The sequence below is a fragment of the Hippocampus guttulatus genome, chromosome 1 (assembly GCF_054856545.1).
Source record: "Hippocampus guttulatus isolate MCC_2025c chromosome 1, RoL_Hgut_1.0, whole genome shotgun sequence".
Taxonomy (NCBI): domain Eukaryota; kingdom Metazoa; phylum Chordata; class Actinopteri; order Syngnathiformes; family Syngnathidae; genus Hippocampus; species Hippocampus guttulatus.
In genome coordinates, this window is record NC_141261.1 from 11,723,142 (window position 1) to 11,746,738 (window position 23,597).

The 23,597-nt window shown below is 42.5% G+C and overlaps 1 protein-coding gene across 1 annotated transcript; it reads left to right on the plus strand.

The window, feature by feature from the left end:
- The first annotated feature begins 397 nt into the window (after nt 1–397).
- LOC147210381 (uncharacterized) lies at nt 398–3,304 on the plus strand. Its single transcript, XM_086109786.1, has 2 exons — nt 398–613; nt 1,300–3,304. Exons 1-2 carry the CDS (start codon nt 494–496, stop codon nt 2,377–2,379), a joined length of 1,200 nt encoding a protein of 399 aa, XP_085965912.1. The 5' UTR covers nt 398–493; the 3' UTR covers nt 2,380–3,304.
- The last annotated feature ends 20,293 nt before the right edge of the window (nt 3,305–23,597 follow it).

Below are 23,597 nucleotides of genomic sequence, written 5' to 3' on the forward strand. Positions count from 1 at the left end.
ATACACCTTGTTTGAAGCAGTTACCGATAAAAGAGAGACTCAATTTCCTTTCGCCACTGGATCATGACAATGTGCATGACGTCACACAGGTCGGCTCCAAACTAAATTTGAGAGTAAACAAGAATTATCGAGTCATAACGTGAGCAAATTGTCTTCGTAAAATGTTGTGATGTCTTAAACTCATACAATCTCACAAAATGACTGTAAAACATTTGTTTTGCCTCCAAGAAATTAAGAAATTAAGGATGCATCTTTGTCGACTGTTCCACTTTTACACACGCAATATGGCAACTTATAAACGTTCAATGTGGTGCCTAAGGGGTTATCGTACATATTTCCGCGTCTGTGCTAAACACGTCACGTGTCCAAATAGGAACTTCCCTCCCCAATAGGGAACAAGAACACGAAAGCAGAAATATTAACTTAAGGTGGCGGTAATGCGCACGGACCCTGGTTGCCAACTATCCCGGGAGAAAGAAGAAACACAATCGCAATGGATAAGGAATATGTGCAAATATTGCTTCTGACTTTGCGAGTTTATATTGGAATCCGTCATCGACTCATTCAGTTTCTCCGTGACATGCATCAACAGAGATTACGTAACAAGAAGAAGGTAACTTTGAAAGTATTGTTATGATGAACACTGCGACCTATTTTCCCGATCTCTCTCCAAGTCTCAAATCTTCGTTATGTCTCCGTGAATCGTCAGTCCACAGCTGGTTAACGTGTGCGTTCGATTGAATTTTGCGGATAAATCACGCCTCATCTTTGTTTTAAAAGTGAACCATTAATATGATTTTCCAAGGGGTCAACCCTTCAAAAAAGGGAAGTAATGAACCATCATATCATTTGGTTTGTCCAGCTCAACCATTATTGGGATACTTTTTGCAACATACAGAATTGTATTTAATTTGTCAATTTATGATGTTGCTGTTTTCCCCCCAACAAATACTTAGGAACCTTAAACGTGTTAAATAAACATTGCCAAATAAATCCTTTACGATGAAATCAAGTTACATTTTATTTGGATACTAATCAATTTTTGGTATTACTAATACAATTTTAGCATTACTCTAATAATAAGGTTGTAAATCAATGCTTACGTTAGAGTTTACCCACATGAACATTATTCCAGCTTGTTTAACTGCTTTGCCAGTTGGTAAAGAAAAAAACAATAATAAATGGAACTTAATCTGTTATTTTATCAAGCGGGATGGACAATGTCTTTTTAATAGTGTCTCAGAATCACTTTATTACAGCTGCAGTTATTGTTTATCTTGGGACAACTCGAATTTACAGGTGCTGTTGTGGCTCATATCAAGGCGAGCGCCACCTTCTGTGTGGATGCGTCCGCGTTCTCGGCACTGGTGGGACCACGTTGTTCCGGATTTCAGCCCTTCGCAGTTCCAGCAGAATTTCCATTTATCCAGGAAGACCTTTGAGTACATCTGCAGTCGGGTGAAACGTGCCATGGGCAGAAGGGACACAAATTTCCGTCCCTCAATCCCTTTTGAAAAGAGAGTCGCCATTGCCGTTTGGAAGCTCGCCAACGGCGGTGGCTACAAGACCATTAGCCGTCTCTTTGGGGTGGGCCTGAGCACCGTGTACTTGTGTGTGCGAGACTTCTGCGTCGCGGTCACTAAGCTACTCCTTCCCATCCACATCAGATGCCCCAACGCTGACAAATTGGTGGAGCTGTCCACCTTGTTTCACGGCACTTGGGGAGCACCACAATGTGTGGGTGTACTCGGTGCTTGCCACATTCTCATAGCGATTCCGAATGAGAACCCCCAACACTACAGAAATCAGAAAGGCGGATACTCTGTCATTCTCCAAGCGGTTGTGGATGGAAATGGACACTTTTGGGACATATGTGTTGACTCTCCGGGGAGTGCGTGTGACGCCGCAGTGCTACAGCGGTCACCGTTGTGGGAGCTTCTAAGCGACGGGCAATTGTTGGGTCAAAACAAAGTCGACATCTCGGGCCGTGATGTTGGCCATTACCTCATTGGTGGCCCATCGTACCCCGCGGAGGAGTGGCTCATGACACCCTTCTGCGACACGGAAGACCTGACTCTGGAACAAGTCGCCTACAACTCCCGACTGAACCGTGCAAGGTCCGTTTTAGAAGCAGCCCTCGGGAGATTGAAAGGTCGATGGAGATGCCTCACGAAGAAACTGGACTGCAAAGTGGAGCTCGCCAGGGAAATGGCTATTGCCTGCTGTGTACTGCATAACATTTGTGAAGAACATGGTGACGATTTCCAGGAGGTGCAGCCTGAAAGTCCACCTGGTCAGACTTCAACTATGGACTGTACCGCACAAGGGCCTGGTATTAGAACCGCATTGCTGCAGTACTTTAGCGGGGACAATCAGTGAATGTCATCCATCCATCCATTTTACATGCCGCATAAACCAGCGCCTCTCCTGAAGGAACACTACTTGCTAGGCCCGTCGCCAAAGCATCACAGGATGCACAGACTACTCACAAAAATCTAAGGATATTAGGCTTTCATGTGAAATTTCGGGATGAACCTGAAATGCACTCTTCCCTTACCAACGGAACTTATTTGGACCATGTCTGAACTTTGAAATCTGAAATGTCCAACTGTTCAACGCTTTGGTTGTTTTTGCCATTCTTCGAGCAAGGAACTAACTCAATGTCAAAATTCACATGATGCGTTTGGTTATTTATTTATGTATGCCAATTTCGAGGAGATGCACTTCTATAACTTTGTTGATGACACTCGATAAGCTCAGTTAGCCACCACCTTTCTGAGAACATCCTTGAGTACTGTTCAATTGCTCGGTGTCAAAATGTGTACAGCGTGACGGGAGCCGTTTGAATACCAATTCTGATTGAATCAGGATATTTTAGTCATCCATTCATGAATCGAACTCCTATTTTGAAATTTGCCATTGCATGATGGTTATTTAAAATGTATACTGTGAAGGAAGATCAACCTAAAAATATCATCTAAAGGTGTGGCAGGCCGACGTGCGTCATTGCCCACAACTGCAAACTATCATTTCGAACATCTTGTTAAATGTCTTTGATAGCGTCACCGAAAACAGGAGTGAATGATTTTATCGTGTGTCAGCCGCGTGTCCACGGAGGTTTTTCTTAAACTATGGCATCGGCCCCTTGAAGTACTTGTTCAAATGGCGTTTCTGGTGACTGTACCAAATTTAATTACATGTCATAGTTTCTCCCTCATGTGTTGTCATTTTAACACCAGGGTTGATTACGCAGCTCAAATTAATTTAAAAGCACACATTTTTAATAAAAAGTTTTAAAACCACAGTGTCATATTCGTAATTGATGACAAAGTAGAATGACCTCAAAATTCTACACCTGGTTATAAGTTAAGATAACCTTTATTTGTCCCACACTGGGGAAATTTACAGTCTACAGCAGCAAGATTGTGGGTAGAAAGAAGAAATAAGAAAAACAAAGTGTTTGCATTCACAAAATAAATGTTACAGTTTCAATGTACACCGTTCAATTAAGTGCAATATAAATATAGATACTGTATAGATAACACATTTTATTTTTTATTCAGCAGCCTGACAGCAGTCGGTAGGAACGAGCGGCGGTATCTATATCTTATATCTATATCTTATAGATACCGCCGCTTATCTTATACTGTTTTTAATATTCTAACCAACCTATTTAGATAAATGACACATGATGGAATACAGATGTATGCTACATTAGATTTGTTCAAGTGGACATAATGAAGTATCTTGTCGATGAGCCCTTAAGAAGAAAGTCAATCAATAAAATTCTACAGAAAGTCTTGTTGATCATCCATCCCGCTTGTCCTCACTATGTCGGGCTGAAGTCGACAACATTCACCATCACTCGACAAGAATATTTTTGGAATGTGGGAAGAAACCCAAGTATGCAAACGTCACACGGGACGACCGGAGCAGCCTCACGGACGTGCTCATCACTTTTATACCATACGTACTGTTTCGGGAACACTTGGAGGGATAAAATAGAGCGTAATGGACGTCATTACATTGTGGGGTAGACCTAATGAAGCGTCCGTTTTGTGTGAGTATATTCTCATTGCCAACCAATAGAGGGCGCTGTCGTATCATTGCATGATGCCGACCTGTAATAGAACAGGTCCCACTTAAAACCATTGGAGGCTGCCTCCCCCTTCAATATCAGTTCACTAGCATAATTTCGATACGTTTTCCACTTCTTTTCATTTCAGTTTCATAAGATAATATATGAAAACCCTTTATTAGTCTCGCAATGGAGAAATTCCCGATTCACAGCTGCAAAGTTATGAAAGGAAGAAGTAAAACAACAAATAATAGGAGCTGCTGGAAAGGCAGCCACTCACGCGGCGCCATTTTGAAGTCAAAATAACAAAAATAACACAACACAACACATAGGACACAGACAGTCGTGCAATCTTCACCACTTTTCTGCATACACTTTGTTGTCTGAAGCAGTTATAGATGAAAGAGGAGAGGATCAAAGTGTCCTTTCACCAGTGGATCAGAGACGTCATGCTACGATCTCTCCGCTGAACAAAGTGGGGCTGTGAAAAATGCTGCCCATAACAGGCGCAAGACACAAGCGCCCCGGGACTGTCCAGCAACAACAGTCAAATGGCGCCAACATTCCTCCCAGGCAAAAACAGTGCTGGTATACCCATGCTGCCGAGAAGGCGCAACCACCAAGCACAGAGTCTCCTCCTTGATGAATGTCGTGGCCAAAAAATGCTGAAAAAAAGTCCACATTAGGTCCACACGACGTAACAACAAACACAAAGTGCCAAAACAAACAAATAAGAGCAAATGAATAAAAGTCACATTTTAAGAAGCTAGTTTGTTAAAGGAAGGTGGAACGTTGGTCGACTGGTTCGCACAAATCGGCCTCACAGTGCCGATTCCGGCTCCGGTCTGCCTGTGTGGAGTTTGTATGTACTGCTCGTATCTGAGTAGGTTTCCTCCCACAGTCCCAAAAAACATGCATGGAAGGCTAATGGAGCACCCTAAATTGTTCCTAGGTGTAAGTGTGAGTGTGAATGGTTGTTCGTCTCTATGTGCCCTGCAATTGGCTGGCGACCATTTCAGGATGTCCCCCGCCTACTGCCCGAAGACAGCTGGGATAGGCTCTGGCAAGGCCGTGACCCTTGTGAGGATAAGCAGATTAGAAAATGGATGGATGGATGTTTCAAAGGATCAGTATCTGATAACTGCAGTGACGTATTTTCCTGAAACACATCTGCATCATCTTCCACAGATGCCGCTGCAATGTATCTATGCAAATCTATTCGGGCTGGATTTGAATTGATTGACAGGTACGCCCAAACCATCAAACATGCTCAGTCTACTCGGTTATTATGCTCAGTGCAGTGAGCAGACAAGTAACATTAACCCCAGGGGAGGAAAGGCCATGCAATTTGGATGTCTAACTGCACTGCTTCTTGCAAGCTCAGAAGCCAGCCTTGGCTTTTTTTTTTGTTTTTAAGTTTTAAAAATGTATTTATTTTAACCTGATCACATTTATTTTAATATAGTTGACTCTTCCAAGGTGTCTTATGTCCAATTCTGATGATTGAATATGACATCATAATTGAATGGTTTTGAGGTCTTTGTATGTGTTTTTCTTATGTGCACTCATCACACAGAACCTTTGGAATGTATCATTTGTGCTCCCTCCCTTCAACCTTTTCTATCCCCCCCCCCTCCCCCTCCAGCACCTCCCATGTCCTTGGGAATTCAATTATGGAAAAGTGTAGCTGGAAACCTTTCCTCTATGTATTCATATAAGGAGGCTTGGCTCATGGGTGATATTGTATGTCCTTGAAATGATGTAGATGCTATCAGTTTCAGTGGCTGGCTGTCAACGTTGCACATGGGGATGAAGTAGAGAAGGGCAGTTTAAGACTGTTAAGTGGGGGGAAAAAATTGTTCTCAATTTTTATTGATCCGGATCTGAAACTTGCAATTAAGTGGAAGATATAGGTGGAAAACACTTGCGTAATGGATCATAGAAAGTACAGCACAGTTAGCTTCATGTGACTATCACACCTCAAATTGCGTGCACTGGAGACACGGTATCTGTAAAGCTAAAGTCTCGTGTCTGGAACAGTTTTTCAACCCACAAAATGACTAAAACTGACAATAATAAGGCATGTATGAAACTGGCCTGGCCAAAAAAAAGATCATACCCTAAACTTCATATATTGCTGCAGATCCTTTTGGGGCAAGGGCTACAATCAGGCGATTTCTGTCACTCTCATGTGAGACTTGTGCACCTGTTGACAGCTATTTTGGCAAACTGCTCCTGCCAGCATGTTTAAGCTCCTCCCACAAATATATGACTTATATCACAAATCTTTGGAATACTGTAGTCCATTGTGTTGCTCTTAAACTGTTCTTGGCTGTTTTGGGGTCCCAGTGCCATGTCAATCTTGAGATGATGTTATTTGTTTAAAGCTACCCGGTGGCGAATGCAGCAAAGTAGCCCAGAACAGGACTGAGCCTCCTTTGTGTGTCAGGGTAGGTAAGGGTCTCTTTTTCTTTGGATTCTTCATATTTACGTCTGCAAACACCGAGCTTCTGTGATTTGTCAAAAGCTCCAGTTTGTTTTTCTCTTTGTTGTTTCAGTCCAATCACTTTCAAGTTATTCCAGTGACCACTGGGGCTTTTTCTTTCAGGGAAGGGTACCAAGAATTGCGTGTTTGTGTTCCTATTGTAGTCTTTAAAAAAAATCATTCTTGTGAATGGTTGATAGACATTCATTCTAAAGTCGAATGACTAACCAGACAAATGAGCATAATTCAGTGACTCATGTTGCTACTGTGTCCACAGTGACCCGCCCCAAAAGAGTCTGAACTCCAACCTTTGACCTTAGCACCCCCCCCCCCCCCTCCTCGGGCTGCTTGACTCAATCATGTATTACGTTGTGCATTAACCGGCCGTTGACCTCTGCATGCTAAACCCGAATGCCAAATCATCTCCACCCTTAGCCATCGCACCGCTGATTCTGTTATCCACTGTAGCTTCGGGCTTCAAAAGTGTCTCAAATGACTTGTCTTATCTAAATCACCCAAATGGTAGCTGACAGCGAGATAGAGAATTGCTACATTTTCATTTTGTAACTTTATTTAAAAAGGCTCCTCCTGCAGCCTGACATTGGGAACCTCTCCATTTGTCACTGAAACGTTTTTGCCATTATGACCAATAAGCTTGACCGTTGCCCCCCCCACCAATATGTCTGCTCACCCCGCTAATACAGAGAGTAATGGTCATCGCGCGATAATTTTTTTCAAAGTCAAGATAATGCTAATGCTTTTTAATGATGAAGCATGCACTGAAATCCCTCCCCATCATCCAATTGTCTCCCGTGGTGGCGAGGCTGGCCTTGTCGCCCCCCGTGGGAGATCCGTGATGTATTCAGCCAGCCAGGCCTTGGGAACAAAATGAAAACAAATGTAGTGTAATAAAAGAGAGAAGATGAAGTGATTGTGTGATGATACTCTCCACCGGTGTTATAAATCAGAAAATAGAAGCGGAGCGAGTCATTTATGCTTCCACCTTCACACGATATACACAAATAAAGAGGAATACGGCATACATGCACACATTTAGTGTTCTTCGGTGACTACGGCAACAGCATTAATTGCAAAGATTATTCACCTTGGCGTTTGGGGTTGACATGGTTGGATATGTCATACTGCTTATCCGGAGCCTTTCCCATCTGCCAAAGGGTGAGGGGTGGGAGAGTGGGAAGTGTGTGGGGTCCATCAGAGAGCTGACCTATGGAGAATGCCAACCCTACACACTAGGAGCAGTCAACCCCCCCCCCCCCCCCTCCCCTTTCCTTTGCTTGAAGCGATGGCGTTGCTGGGGCGAGCCTCCTATCTCCTATTAGAATGTTCTATAGATTATTTTACAAGGCACTTGTCATATTATCCAGAACCGATAAAGCTGCACTCGCACAAGAGAATAAGCTCGAACTTCACCGAAAGCTGTTGGGTCTTTTCATTTTCATGTCCATTCGCCATACCCGTGCAAACAGATTGCACCAACTCAAATGATCATTCTCAATAATTATTTCCAATTTGCAAGAAAACGAATTGAATACTTTTGAAGTGACCAAGTCAGTCGCCTGATCTTGATTCAGTCAACGAAGAGTGCAAAAACTGCAAACAAGAAGCAAGTGAAGATCCCTCCCAAAAAAATGGTTACTGTTGCTTTCATTCCTCTGTGGTCAACGTGATATATTTGCGAGTAAAATTCAGTCACACATCTTAACTGTTTGATTTCGAATCTATGTTTGTTTGTATTGTTAGGTTCTTTGAGTTCATTAGTTGTTTTTTTTAATCTACACTCTTTGTGTAGGTCTATCTCCAAAAGGCAGGGCGCACATTTGCAAATACAGTACACATACCTGTCAACTCATACGGTTTAGCCATAGTTCATATGGATTTTGTGGTGAATCTTACATATATGGCCGTATCGCACAAATCATACGGATTCTGAAAATTTCCGGGTTTTTTGTTCACCAACTCCAAATCATTTGGAGTTGGCGAATGATTTGGAGTTGGTGAAAAAAGTAACGCAGGAATACAACTCTGAACACAGAAATGCCACTAAGTAGAATGATGATTAGACATTAACCAGACATTGTATTATGGAGATCTACAATAAATATCATTGAAAATTTCGTAGGGGTTTTTTTTGCCGTTATTTTGACATATAAAATGCTTTGGTATGTTATAAGGATTTTTTGCTCTTTATAAGGATTTTTTTGGTAGTTTATACAGGTTGGCGCTCCGAAAAGCTGACAGGTATGAGTACAGTCGAGTCAAGAAAGTATCAGAGAAGCACGAAGCTGTCATCCTGCTCTTCACCCGCAGGAGTCGCTGTGGTGCCGATGTAAGACTTGCACTCCATCGGGGGCTGAAGCTGCAGTCCCGATGCTAGTCATTGTGCAATTGTGACAACCTTCATTATACAGGAAATAAAACATCGACGGTGCTTAACAGATCTATCAAGCCACATGTCGTCGTTTGTCTCAGAGACCATCCAAGCGTCATGAATTGCTTGACTGTGGACGCTCTCATCTTTTTTCCGTGAGCTCTCAAAAGTTTTCACATTTTCAACAGTAGTGACACATTTCCAAAATGTATTGACTTCGTTTCGTAGTCAAAACCGAGCCTCTGAGAAGTCAGAAAGAACTCAATTGTCACATTCAACCACCAAGACGAAATGTTCCGCAATGCACATGAATGACACCATGTAGACATTAAAAAAAAAAAAAAAGAAGAATCAAGCTTGTCACCCCCCCCCTTTTTTTGTAGCACAACAGTAAAACGGAAAAAGTAACCTTAAGACTGACATTTTAGCATTGAAAATATCAAGTGGGCGAAAAAGCCCAGTACTGTACACTAAATTACGCCCCCCCCCCAAAAAAAAGAAACTAGCATTGTATGTCTGACTCATTGCTAATTATCTTGGCCCAGATTTTGCCCAGATAAATTCAGATTTAAAGAGAGAACAACTGGGACTGATTAAGAAGAGGGAAACGCTTCCTCCTCTTCATACTGTGTTTAGATTTTAGAATCAATACCAAAGTGATGAGTGATTTCTTTCCCCTGCTGTATTAGCACCACATCCAAAGCCTCCCCTGCCCTCTTATTACACCTGTAAACTTTGAAGGCGCACTTTAGACGTTCTCTGCTTATTTTCTACATATAAAGAATAATAAACAGAAAATGCAATAAATAATTGATGCCTAATAAGTTGACAGAGAGCACAGCAAGGCTCTTTTTTGGGGGGTGGGGGGGCAGGAAGAGAGGAAGCATCCTGAGTTGTTTATTTCCTCCTTTGCCTTCCTTTCTTTCTTTTCATGTCCTTCTCATTTTACGAGCCATGAGTCAACACAGCACACGCAAATGATATTTCGACACACAGCGCCATGAATAATGCATTTGAATTTACTTTTATGCCAGAGTTAGACCCCTCTCAGCAGCCGTTCTCTCCATCTACCTTCCCTCCCTCATAGTCCCTTCCCCCTTTTATTCTTACCCCACCCTCCTCCTCCAAACCTCCTCCTCCACCTCCTCCTCTCTTCACTTTTCATCCTCATCAGAGCTCAACCTCATTTCTCTTTTCCATAACCCTCCCTTCCCTTCCTCACTTCTCCTCTCCGTCTTTCGCCTCAACCATCATGGCAGAGAGGAAGCAGTATACAGGATAAGACTCAAGTGTTCCAATATTTCTTATCAAGGTCCTGCTCAGGTGGCTGCTCGCTGACACATTTTATAATCATGACTCCAGGAATTGGTGCGCATCACCGATGGACTTGATTTACAATAGATGATTGGACTCCGATATATATGTGAAAGGTAGAAATGGGCTGAAAAGAGTCTTTCACCTTTAACTTTGCATTTAACGATGCTGCTGCTGCAGGTTTTATGTTTTCATGTATTTAAAACACATGACGATTTCTACAACAATGGGACAATGAAGTAAATGCGACACTGATAATGACAACATTGAATTGATTCAGTGTCTGAATTTATCGGCTGTGACTTTATCTGCTCGAAGAAAGTCATCATCAGCCACCAACAAAGTACAACTACAGCATAATCGCATGTTTATCCACACGGGAAAGAATGGGGTCTGCAATCAAACTCAATTTTATTTATAGAGTGCTTCCATCCATGCATCCATTTTCTAATCCGCTTACCCTCATAAGGGTCACGGGCGTGCTGGAGCCTATCCCAGCTGTCTTCGGGCAGTAGGCGGGGGGCACCCTGAACCGGTTGCCAACCAATCGCAGGGCACACAGAGACGAACAATCATTCGCACTCACACTCACACCTAGGGACAATTTGGAGTGTTCAATCAGCCTGCCATGCATGTTTTTGGAATGTGGGAGGAAACTGGAGTACCCGGAGAAAACCCACGCAGGCACTGGGAGAATATATATATATATATAAACACGTCTTTCTTAAATTTCAACAGACATAAATTGGTTGAGTAGATTTGAATGTATCATTTTATAAGAAATCACTTTAATTGACTGCTGGCGATATCGAGGCATCAAAACAACGCATTTTGCACACACCCTTAACTTTGAAGTGCAAAAGGAAGCGTGCTTCTTAAGCTTGCGAGGCGAGTCTCTTCCCATCAAGACTAAACACATGTGATTTTGCAGTGTACTTGCTTATTGACTTGTAACTGTAATTTAGTGATCAGCCAGGAGAGGTTGTCGTGTTTTTATTTCTCTTTGCCATTTTCGGGTCGCCTGCTGCTGTTGTCGCACAAAAGCAAAAGGCAAATTTTATCCTTTGGATACTTACCCGAGCTCAGGTTTCCCAAGATCGGCTGCAGTTTCACGCTTGACAATGGTTCCAACTCTGTTTATGTATCACACTGGAGACATATTTTTGGAGGAATCCACAGTCGTATTCAACTCTCCATCATTCTTTCCATGTTTCTGTCTTTCAGCACTTGAAAGACAAAATGTCCCAAAGGCAAAAGGAAAAGCGCTTGATGTCTTAATTATTACCAGAAGCAAAGGTGATTATATTTTCTGTGCAGATTGTATGTTTTTTCTGACTCTTGGCAAAGTTATGCAAATACTACCTTCCTTGGGGAGGATGGGTGGTGTGTGTGTGTGTGGGGGCGGGGGTGGTGCAGAGTAAAACCATTCCATTTTGGAATAGGTCCAAAATGTGGGGCAGGTCCATATGTTTCGTTTCCATCTTGCCCCTGCGCAAAGGCGCTTTCGCTCCTTGCCTTCCTAACCTTGTGAGGTATCAGACTGCAGCTCGCGTCAGGATTCAAATTGATACAGCATTGGCCTGTCAAAAATGATTAACCAATCAGCATACTTTGAGGAGATTAGCGTGCCAAAGTGCGGTTTGGATTCAACCCACCTCACAATAATGGCAGTTGAGTTGAGCAACACGGATGACGACGATGATAATGTCAGCTTATGTTATGTTATTAACGATCATTTTATGTTTGAGCATCATATTATTTCATGTTAAGATGACCTAAATTGCATTCTGTTATTGAATAATTGCTTCGACGTGTTTTTATGTTGATAGATTCTGATTGGCTGTTGAAGTAAGGGAAAGCAGGAAGTGATTTTAGTTGTGAAGAGTGCGTTCTCGATCGTGCTGCGGTGCAGACGTCTTTTATATCGCTTTTCAATAAAACTGCACTCAAAAGATTCCATCTCTCTTTTTGCCGTTCGTAAAGTAGAGCCATCCATTAAAAACAACGAACCCCTCAACTTACAATAATAATACCTTAACTCCTTCAATCCCAGCCCTTTTCACTGGAGCAACCCCCTCAATCCCAGCACTTTACTGGATTTTGACTGATCTTGCAAGGCCCACAGAATATTTGGTTCTAATGCTATTTAAACATGGAGCCTACCAAAATAAAGTTTGGACTCTCTTCTTTCAGCAGAAAAAAATGTTGTTGCTATCTTTTTCCATTCTTCAGCAATCAGCATTACAAAATGAAGTTTCAGGAAAATGGCGATTGCTGGGCAAAAAAAAGGAGAAAAAGAGCTTTTTGTAAAAGCATGCATTTCAAGCACGTGAGGCACCACTGCCACCTACTTGTCGCTTTTTTACATGATTTACAATGCAAACGGCTTATTCTCATTCACAGATTGCATCAGGCCCTCCTCTCTATGACGCAAAAAAAGACTTCGACGTAGAAGTACGTCCTTGGTAGGCGGGCCCAATTTTTAAAAAGACCTACAAGTACGTCTTGTGGAATGAAAGAGTTAAATTGATTTTATTGTGCGGGTGAACTTTTTAAGCCTTGTGTGCCAAACTCACGATACTGCATTCGGCAGTTTCCCCGTCTCTCCTAATCCAGAAAATGAGCGATGCCATTCAATTATTTAAGACCAATTCATTTGTTGAGTGCTTTTGCACTCTCAGATGGATCCTCGACGTTCCTCTCCCCAAACCGATTCCCATCACGCTGACGTTCCCGTAGCTGCCACCTCAGATCAAACGTTTTCGAGATCGCCTGGCTGTGCTTTATTACGACTTACTTTTGTGATCCGGTTTTGAATTGTGAAATCATGCCGAGGAGTGACAATCAGGGAAAGCAGGGGCTGCATAATCGGCTTCGTCCTCATCATGCGCAGAGTAGTTCTTCATTCATAATTCACAGACTCACCCAACCCCCCCATTTCCCATTACATCTAATGAAAGCCACTGACCTGAAAATGCTCCGCGAATGAGCTTGGTCAAATGCGACGTGAGCATTGTTTGCATCCGCCCTGTACACGTTACCAGAAAACACCTTCAGTCAATATTGCTGCCACTGCGCCTGCATTTTTAGGGGTATGAACCATGAAACTGCAAGATGCCATCCCGATTTTTTATGCACGGTGTAAATTTAGCCTTGAGAAATGGAGTGGTGTTTTCACTCGGGTTTTCCTTTCTGCTCTTTTCTATCGAGTGTCAGAACAGGGTGTTTATGTCCATTTCCGATTGGAAGAGCTTTCTTCCCTTTTTATGACCCACAAACACAATTCCCAGTGATATTCAGAAAGTGCAAAGGCACACAATATTCTCTCCCATTTCTTTTAATATGTTGTGTCTGCGAATACATTTCTGAATGCAATGCACATGAATAGTGTGTATATGTCCCTTTGGCTGTGTTTTCCTAAGATCAAGCTCTCAGACTGGAATTTGTTATTATTTTTTGGAGGGGTCTATTCCACTGCAATATCCCACAAATACACAGTGTGTTGTTCCTTTACCCTGCAATGCACTGCAAACAAAAAAAAAAAGAAAAAGAAAATGCACACTTTACTAGCAGTGTTAGTTATCGGACCAACATTTGAGATATATATATATATATATATATTTATATATATATATATATATATATATTTTTTTTTTTTTTGGAAAGTCGACATTGATCGTTTTATAGAACCTGTTCTCCAGTCAAAGAAAGTTCAGCACTCTCCTTTTTTTTCCTTTCTTGTAAAACATGACTGCCTTTCACATTAAATATATAGGCTGTTTAATCTCAGCTAAATGCATTCGTCACTGTGTTGGCCCGAGGCAGCGACTGTGTTCACGCCGCATGACTGGCTGTGATATCTAAAGCTATCATATCCCTTTAAGCTAGTTTCACTGAGAGCATTTCTTGTTGCACTTAAGTGCATATTTAACAGACTGTCTCGTTTATCCGACGTCGTTCTTCATATTCACTCTTTGGCGATAAGCTGGTTTTCAGAGCAGAGTGGAAGGATCCCCCAACTTTAATCATTTGGGTCTTGCTCCTCAACGAGGGCGAACCCACTTTAGCACGAGTGGTACCACGCTTTGAGAATCACTCGGCTAATTCAAATATAATGTGACATTTTTGTATAACTTGTCAATGAAGTGTAACTTTTTTTAAATTCATGAAGGTATGATCAGTGCGGGGGTCGGCAACCTGCGGCTCCAGAGCCGCATGCCGCTCTTTAGCGCCGCCCTAGTGGCACCCTGGAGCTTTTTGAAAAATGTTTGAAAAGATGGGGAAGGGAAATATATATTTTTTGTTTTAATATGGTTTCTGTAGGAGGACAAACATGACGCAAACATTCTTAACGTTTTCCAATGCTTTAAAAATGTGTTGAATAAATATTACATGTCAACATTTCTGTCAACGAGGATTTGCGTCATAGCCTTGCGACACATGTTTCTATTAGCAGGACGGGATGCCAGGCAGGTGGCTGTCGTGAAAAAAAAAAACAGCATTTCATGTAGAATTCCCCGAGGGTACTGGCAAAGAATGGGAATGTGGATGGCTGAGAGAAGCAGTTTAAACGCGACGCGTGAGCTACGATAGTCAGAACACTGCAAAAGTGCGTCCCATGCTTCGATCATCTTAGGGTTATGCGTGTGTAAATGCGTGTGTATGCGCACGTGCGGTAACTGGTCGATCGCAGGAGGTTGGTTGATCGAAAAGTAGATATTCCGTCAAAAAAGGTTGGGCACCCCTTCTCTGCAGGATGCATTGCCGGGGAAAAAAATAATTGTGAACGCTCATTGTGTATTTTAGCCACCTTAGTCATTTTGATAGTAGGCAAATATAGCTAATATAGATTCATACCAGCATGCATTTTCTTTTTTGCGGCTCCAGACATATTTGTTTTTGTTTTTTTGGTCCAATATGGCTCTTTCAACATTTTGGGTTGCCAACCCCTGGCTTAGTGCAACACCTTTATTGGTGTACCCATTTCATCCTTTCTTTCCACATCTTTATGGAATCATCCTGATTTCAGCACCGGTGATGTGTCCATCATCTCCTCCTCATCACAGCGAAAGGTGATTTAGCGTGCGGAGCGGTCCTCCTCCTCGGCGCGTTGCAGCGACAAAGTGTAGTGAACCAAAGCTCCACCCCACCTCCCGATAAAACTGATTTGCTCTGGCATGTATTGTTTGGGAAAATAAATCAGTCCGTTCTTTCCACTCCATGCACTCATGACATCATTTGTTTCCCCCTCTTAACTCAATTATTGTCACTTAGTTCATCTGCAGGCCAACAATGACCTGCAGCCACAAAGTAGACGTGGCCCCGCCCTGCCCGTCATGACGGAGAGGAACGGTTCCGCCTTCAGCTTGTAACTTTGGCAAAGTTAAACACAAGCGAACTGGAGAATTCGATGCCTTATTTCTCTGTCGCCCGATCCTCTTTCTCCCCGGCCCCAATGAAACCTTTGAAAGACAATTTCGTCATAAGGCACATAGAGGAAAAATAAGAAAGAGGCAATCCATGAAATTGTATTCTGGATTTCTTGTTGCTTATTTGCAGGAGGGTAACAATGCAGGGTGATTTGAATGATGGGTAATTACGAGATGGGCAAAGACATATTTAACTGCTCGATGAAATTGAGGTCTTTTTCAGCCTATTTGGAATGCCCACGTTGCAACTTTTATTTCACTAAATTTGCGTTAAAGTAACTTGTTTGACATATAATACCTCTCCTCTCTCATGAACACTTTGAGACAGTAATTCACGCCTTTGTCACATCCCGGCTCGATTACTGCAATGCCCTTTACTTTGGAGTCAGCCAGTCCTCCATTAAGCACCTTCAGCTGGTCCAGAACGCCGCTGCTCGCCTCTTGACTGGTACTCGTAAGAGGGAGCACATAACTCCTACTCTGGCATACCTTCACTGGCTCCCCATTCATTTTAGAGTTATTTTCAAGATCCTCTTATTTGTTTTCAAATCTCTAAATGATCTCGCACCACCTTACCTCTCTGAGCTCATCCGCCCCTACACACCTGCCCGGCGCCTCAGGTCTGTGGACCAGACATTATTAGAAGTACCAAGAACTAAACTGAGGCTCAGAGGGGATCGAGCCTTTTCTGTTACTGGTCCCTCTCTCTGGAATGACCGACATGGTAGGTTGATTGATCTCTCTAAAATTGTCCCTGGGTGCGATTGTGAACGGGAATTGTCGTTTGTCTCTCTGTGTCCTGCGATTGGCTGGCAACCAGTTCAGGGTGTGCCCCGCCTACTCCCCTAAAACAGCTGGGATAAGCGCGAGCATGCCCCGCGGCCTTTGTGAGGATAAAGCGGATCAGAAAATGGATGGATGGATATATATTTGTATTTACGAGCAGTAGTATGTGATTAAAAAGGATCTGTGGAAAAAAAAATCATCCTTCTCTGACCCCATCTTGTGCCCATAATTTGAGCTACAGGAAACCACTATGCCTGAGGAAAAACAACCAATCAAAGACAGAAGGCGTAACATACGCAGTGTCAATCATTTGACATGCACCGGCGAGCACACTCATTTCGGGGACATCCTCGCCTGCAACCCTCACGTGGATAAACAGATGAGAAAATGGATGGATGGATGGATGGTTGTTGTTCAGTCGTAGAATTCTTGCTCGCTCTGTGAGAACCCCGGGTTCCGTTCCTGGTGGATGCAACTCTTCTTAAATTGAAGCGGATTAGAAAATGGATGGATGGATGTTGCTATAACTGCAAATATCTCTACCGCGGATAATTCCACCTCGAATAAAAAACCTGTTTGGCAAAGTGGGTGTAGAAAATACACATATCTCTTTTCATATGTGGGGAATAAAAGGAGAAGGTCAATAGAATGCAATGATAGTCAAATCAAAATTGAGAGCTGAAAAATCTGCTGAAGTACCAAACCCAAGCCGCATGTACTGTACTGGTGATTAGCACAATATCTGTGCTGAATGACAAAACATTTATGATGGTTTGATTAGTCTTTCACCCCGTACTCAGTTGGGCAACCGATTTTCATCATCAGGACCGACCGCTGCGGGCGATGAAATGAAATGAAATGGAATGGAAATAGATATGTGTCTGAAAATTTTAGGGGGGGGGGGGGGGGAGCATGGGGGAAGCTTTGTGATGGGTGGCTCAGCACAGTAAGCACTCTTCATCCTCCAAATATTTAGCAAGCACCTGATCCTTGGCTGCTGGTTTGAACTTGACCATATACGGTCAGGAGGAAGACAAGAAGAGCTGCCATAAAGAAACCGAGTGTCTCCTTTGATTTGCCCGGGTGGATGATGTCATCTGTCAGAAAGAAAAAAAAGATTCTGAAAGTGGCTTCGTAATCATTGCAGATCAAACAATAGCTAATCTGGAAAATGCGGTGCACTTTGACTCTTTCCCTGCAACTCATTCAAACCATCCTTTTGTTTTACAAGTAAATCAAAAGATTGCATAGAAAAGTGACATCCAAATAATTCGATTTAGAAGGCTGTGGCACTCCAGCTCCAGATATCTCCCAATAACCTCACACTGTATCATGATATTGAGTCAAGTCACATTTATTCATATAGAAATAACCTTCATAAAACAGTCTCAAAGGGCTTCACATGCCCATTGTTGACAAATATTCTCGACATGCCTTGACCTTAACCCTCAGGAGGGGAAGGAAAAACTCAAAAAGAAAACCCATCTGGGGAAAAAAAATGAGAAGCCTTGAGAAGGGGCCGCAGATGGGAGAATCCCCCTGGCTACAATGGATGCTGAGTGGGCAACATTTGACCCAATATTGCACTATACAATGTAAGTTAGAATGCTAGAAAGGTCCATTGAACAAGATGAAAACGTTGTAAGGGGACGCCTACGGAGACGCGGGTCCTCACCTTGTTTTTATTTGGGGTTTATGCATCAGATTTCATGTGAGAGTGAAGCTACATCTTTCAAGAAGAAGCTTGGTCTGACTGTCGGTCGCTCGGTTGCTCTGTCTGTCTATCGGTTGGTCTCTCTCTCTCTCTCTCTCTTGATTTTTTTTCTCCGCTCAAGAAATGGTGGAAGATTGGAGTGTCTTGCAGATACAAGTGGGGCATTGTTCTCGTTCCTGAAAAGACAGCTTCCCGATGAATTTTTCAAAAATGTGACGTTGCAGTACTTTCAGTGCCACCAGCAAATTCGCCATATTAGCTGTATGAGTTCAAAAAGGCAATATCATCTGTTTTGCTGTTTTTTCCTGTTTGTTTATGTTATTGCGGTCACGTTAATTATTATTTCAAGTGACATTCTTTGGCTAGGTAGGGCTGAGGCCATTCTCATCCTTTTGGGCGGCCACAAAAGATCAGGAAGTGAAAGCAAGACGGACGGATGCACTCTGACGTTTTGTAGGGTGTTTTAAAATTTTTTTTTTACTTATTCTATTGTTTTTGTGGGGGTATTTCAAAGTAGGAAAGGTTTCTTGTGCAAGTTTTATTTAATCTTTATTCGAAAATAAAGAAACACTTAATACAAGGATTGAATCCTTAATCTTAAACATTTTTTAAAATATTTATTTATTTGTTTATTTGACCCCAAAACCATTTTGAGTTTTAGGATAATGAACTCGATATATTTATTTTGTGCATAAAATTGCTAAGCTTAAATCTTAACAATTTATGACCCCAAACAAGCATTTTCATTATAAAAAAGGAAATGATAATGAAGATGATTCGGATGATGATCATAAAAATGATTAGGACAATAGTAATGATGATCAAAACAATGACAGTATTATTATTCATTGATTTTGGGGAGCAAGGCTTTATCCTGAAATTTTCATCATGATTATTATTTGATTATAGTTCATTATTATTTCTTTATATTATTTATTATTTGTGGGAGGAGCACGAATATGCGCACCAAACTTACATCTTGTGACCTCCCAAAACATTTTTGGCTTTTGAGTGATGTCTATATAACGATGATTATTCATTATTGTTATGCTCGTATTTTTTTTCCTTTTTTTTTTCTCTCTGTTTTTCCTGTTGTGGTCATCTTATATACCAATACTACTCCGAAGTAACAATTTCGGGCTAAGCGAGGTTCAAAAGCCTTCTCGTTCTGTTTAAGCCACAAGTGAACCCAAATTGGAAGCAAGACTGCTGCAGACAAGCATACATGAAAGTCTCCCTTTGTCTTCTCTGACATCGTTTCTCAGTAAGTCGGGTTATAGAGAATCATGCGGCAGCCTTATTCATCCTATATGCACGGTTTGTGTGGGCGTTCACCTCACAGATGGACATCCTGATCTAAATTATAAGCAGGTTATTCAACGTTGTAGAGAGAAAGCTCACCACTGACACACAATTTGCAGATACTGCTGTGAAAACCCCCATTTGGCTGATGCAAGTGTGACTTGAGTTCACTCTTGGCAGGAATGGGTCATGCCAAAATGACATGACAAAGTGACGAGTGGCCCGCTGGGCGACTCGTTAGCGCGTCGGCCTCACAGTGCAGAGGCGTAGGGTTCGATTCCGGCTCCGGCCTTCCTGTGTGGAGTTTGCATGTTCTCCCCGGGCCTGCGTGGGTTTTCTCCAGGTACTCCGCTTTCCTCCCACATTCCCAAAACATGCACGGCAGGTTAATGAAGCACTCGAAATTGTCCCTCAGTGTGAATGTGAGCGCGGATGGTTGTTCGTCTATGTGTGCCCTGCGATTGGCTGACAACCAGTTCAGGGGTGTCCCTCGCCTACTGCCCGAAGACGGCTGGGATAGGCTCCAGCACGACCCGCGGCCCTTGTGAGGATAAGCGGATTAGAAAATGGATGGATGGATGGATATTCAAACCACCTCTGTGTGATTGGCGCATGGAGATGTCCGTCAACTTGAACACACGGTGCAACTCTGCTTACCTTTTGGCGTTGACATGATAGCAGGGGCATCTCACCCACGGGGCATGCGAATGTTTCTCCATGATTGCGCCTCTGCATGATAGCGTTTCACGCTGTGTAGCTAACCCGAACTTTGGGCTGCAGCCATTGCTCGGAAGTTGCTCTGGATCTTCTCCCAGCTTTGCCGATGAAGTCAGCTCTCTCTATAGAGACACAATCGACATATAATGAAAGACTTAACTTGGTTATTTTAATTTCAAAGCCAAGTTGAAAGGTCACGTTCGATCATTTTCATGTGACAGGGAGGCGTCCTGGCTGGTCGTATACCGCAAACCAATGAAATAGGTGATTTGTGGTCACCATAGCGATGACTGAGACAAGATGCATGCTTATTACAAGTCAGTGTAATCAAAATGATTGTCATCTTAACATAATTACTGTGCAGCAATACGAGTTATTATATTGTTCTATTTTTTCCCCCATTCTCTAATCTAAACATGAAAGGAGAAATCATGTCTTAAAACATCATCTCCACGTGCTTTCATCAACTCAAAATCCATAACAACTCTCGCTTTTCAGTTCCGTTAAAAAAAAAAAAACTCGCCACACTTGGGCTGCATTTATGCTCCCCCCCCCCCTTTTTTTTGCTCTTTTGTATTGCAGTGGCAAGATTTTCTCAATGTTCTCTTCCATCTGTGGGAATGTGATACCTTTCTATGGCTGAAGGATGGGGTGGGGGTGGGGGGGGGAGTGGTATTCTCTAATCCCAGAATCCCTCACATCGAATCATGCAAATTTGGTGCACTTTGAAGCGAATCCAGCTCCTACCATATGCAGAGTGAAAACAACAATCTATTATGCATGCAGTGCACCAAGCTTATGGTAATGCTATTTCACTGCTATTCCCAATAAAGTCAAATTCGCAGATGCACAACGTATCTAAAGTTTCTTTTAAAGTAATATTTGCTCCGTGGTGTGTGTGTGAATAACAAGCAAAGTATTTAGAGGCAGCTGGTGAGGTGTGCTTTGGTCTCACTGTTGCTGCAAGTGAGGCTTGAAAATAGGAGTGTGTGTGTGTGTGTGCGTATGTGTGTGTGTGAGACTGAGGGTGTTCTCATGATTCAAGTTGTGCTCTTCAAACGCAATAACGCAAGTAAAACCTTCTCGCATCCAATCCCTGTGTGTTTGTCGCTGCTGTCGGCGAGCGTATTTCTCGTGTTTCTCATCCAGAAGTGGCCACCTTGCTTAATCGCAATCAAGTTGGGCACCTCCATATCATCTTTCTAAATATGATTTCCTCCTCACAACAAAATGGCCTGCGTTTTGTATATTACATGCCAAAAAGCTGTCAGCGCCCTTTGTTTCCCTCAGTCTATGGGCGGATTAACAACACAATGTCGATAAAGCCCCCCCCCCCCCCCCACACACACACACACACATCATATTTGTTCAATGCATAATTAGGACCTGCGTCTTGCCAGGAATGATTTTCCTTCTTAGTTCATCCTAATTTGGGGGAGGAATCGTGCAAAGTGTAATTGGCACGATGCTCTGTGACTGGCGGCTCCCAACGGCATCCTTGCTTTGTGAACACACTCTAAATGAAGATAGCAGCTATTCACCTCGTTATCCTGTACTATTATCTCACTACGGTATTCATATCTGTGTGTGAAATAATCAACATCCGGCTCTTCAATGGAAGATTAATAATGAAATAAATAAATAGCCAGATTGATTTCTGTGTATTCTTACGTAACTATGTCTGGTGTCTCGCCGCCTTGCTTGCAGTACAGACTAATGACTGATTAGACTTGAATATGTTTGTTTGGGAAATACAGGAAGTTCTCATTTGAATAAATCCGAGGATGACTAGACGATCTTCTTAGGATAAGAGAAAACAATGTTAGTCGGATAGACCACAAGCCATTTTTAGTCAAGATAGCGGAACATGACTCAGACATGTATGCAAGAGAAGTCAAGTCGAATTAATTTGGGGTCACAAAAGAGTCTCAAAGGGCTTCACATGCCCAAAGTTGAAAAATATTAACGACAACCCCTGATCTTAACTCCACTGGAGGGCAGGGAATAACTTTTAAAAAATAAAAATAAAAAAAACATCTGGGGCGGGGGGTTGGGGGGGGTCAATAAGAAACCTTGAGAAGGGGCCGCAGATGGGAGAATCCCCCTTTCCAGAATGACATGGCTGCAATAGTGTAATAATTGTTATGATATATAAGTGCATCAAGTTGCAAGAGGGCAATATTTCACCCCATATGTTAGAATAGCGTAAGAGAAATATTGTTTGAACAACCACAGCGTACGTGTGCTGCTCTTGCTGCATGACTGTTGTTTTTGTTGCAAGAATATTAAATCATCTTTAAACTCATCCGTATCGCTCAGATATTATTTCGGTGATTTTAAATCTGTGTTCTGTTTATGAACCTACATTATCAACAGCTCGGTATACTTTCATATACCTGCCGACCGATTCACCGATTGTCGTTTCTCATCTCTTTCCTTCTGTGAGCAGATCTGAAAGAGGTTCACTTCACCAAAAGCAACATCAGCAGGTTAGAGGCAGTCTAGGCCAGTGTGGGTGGTGTGGAAGATGCAATGGAATATTAGTGAAAAGGACACACACATGCGCACACACACACACACACACACACACATGAATATGCACCCTGCTTTCTGGTGTACCTGCCTGTCAATACTGTTATGAAATGTGTCAACCGGTTTATTGTTGGTTCTGAAACTTCTTTGACGCTTGTGCTCTGCTACATGGTGTGCCCGCATGTGCATGGCCTCACTTGAAGTGATGAGTCAGAAGATTCTGGGTTGAGCAGGATTAAATAGCTTTCTGGTTTAAAACCACAAAAAAAAATAATAATAATAATTATCAGATGGTACATTGTATCAGCCAGTGTTCTAATAAAGTGGAAATGCATTTTGTGCAATGTTTCCAGTAAATAGTCTTGTCACATGAAGTACATTTCAGTTTCTCAGAAAGAGATCCAGTTATTTTCACATTATCACTTTCAACTGTAAGAATATCCTAACTTTTTTCTATTTAGGATTCAAACGTACATTTTACCATATGTTGGAGAGTAATCGTGCATAATACGTTGTATCTGTTTCATACGCATTTCTGAGAGGATTGTACATCAGTGCAACGTTAGCTTACGCTAAACACCGTCGTCCCTGTCGTGGCAGGAATGCCGCGCACATTCATGCACGGCGGGAATCCTCCTCCTTCTGAGCTGTGCGCTAACAGTGCACACTTTATGAATCAAGAGGATTTGGGGAATGAAACTGTTAACCTACTGCTGAGCGTGAGCACGCGTTGGCAAGGGACCCCGGATGGGCAACGCGGGGTGGCTTTATCACTCCAACTGGCCCGATGGGGCCCGGTGCTTCCTGCCAGCCAGACTCCTAGTTATTGTATGCCAGTGGAGCATTGATTT

Coding starts and splice junctions, on each gene's coding strand:
- LOC147210381 (XM_086109786.1), top strand. CDS start 494: ATGGATAAGGAATATGTGCAAATATTGCTTCTGACTTTGCGAGTTTAT. Junction 614..1,299: donor GATTACGTAACAAGAAGAAG/GTAACTTTGAAA, acceptor TCGAATTTACAG/GTGCTGTTGTGGCTCATATC.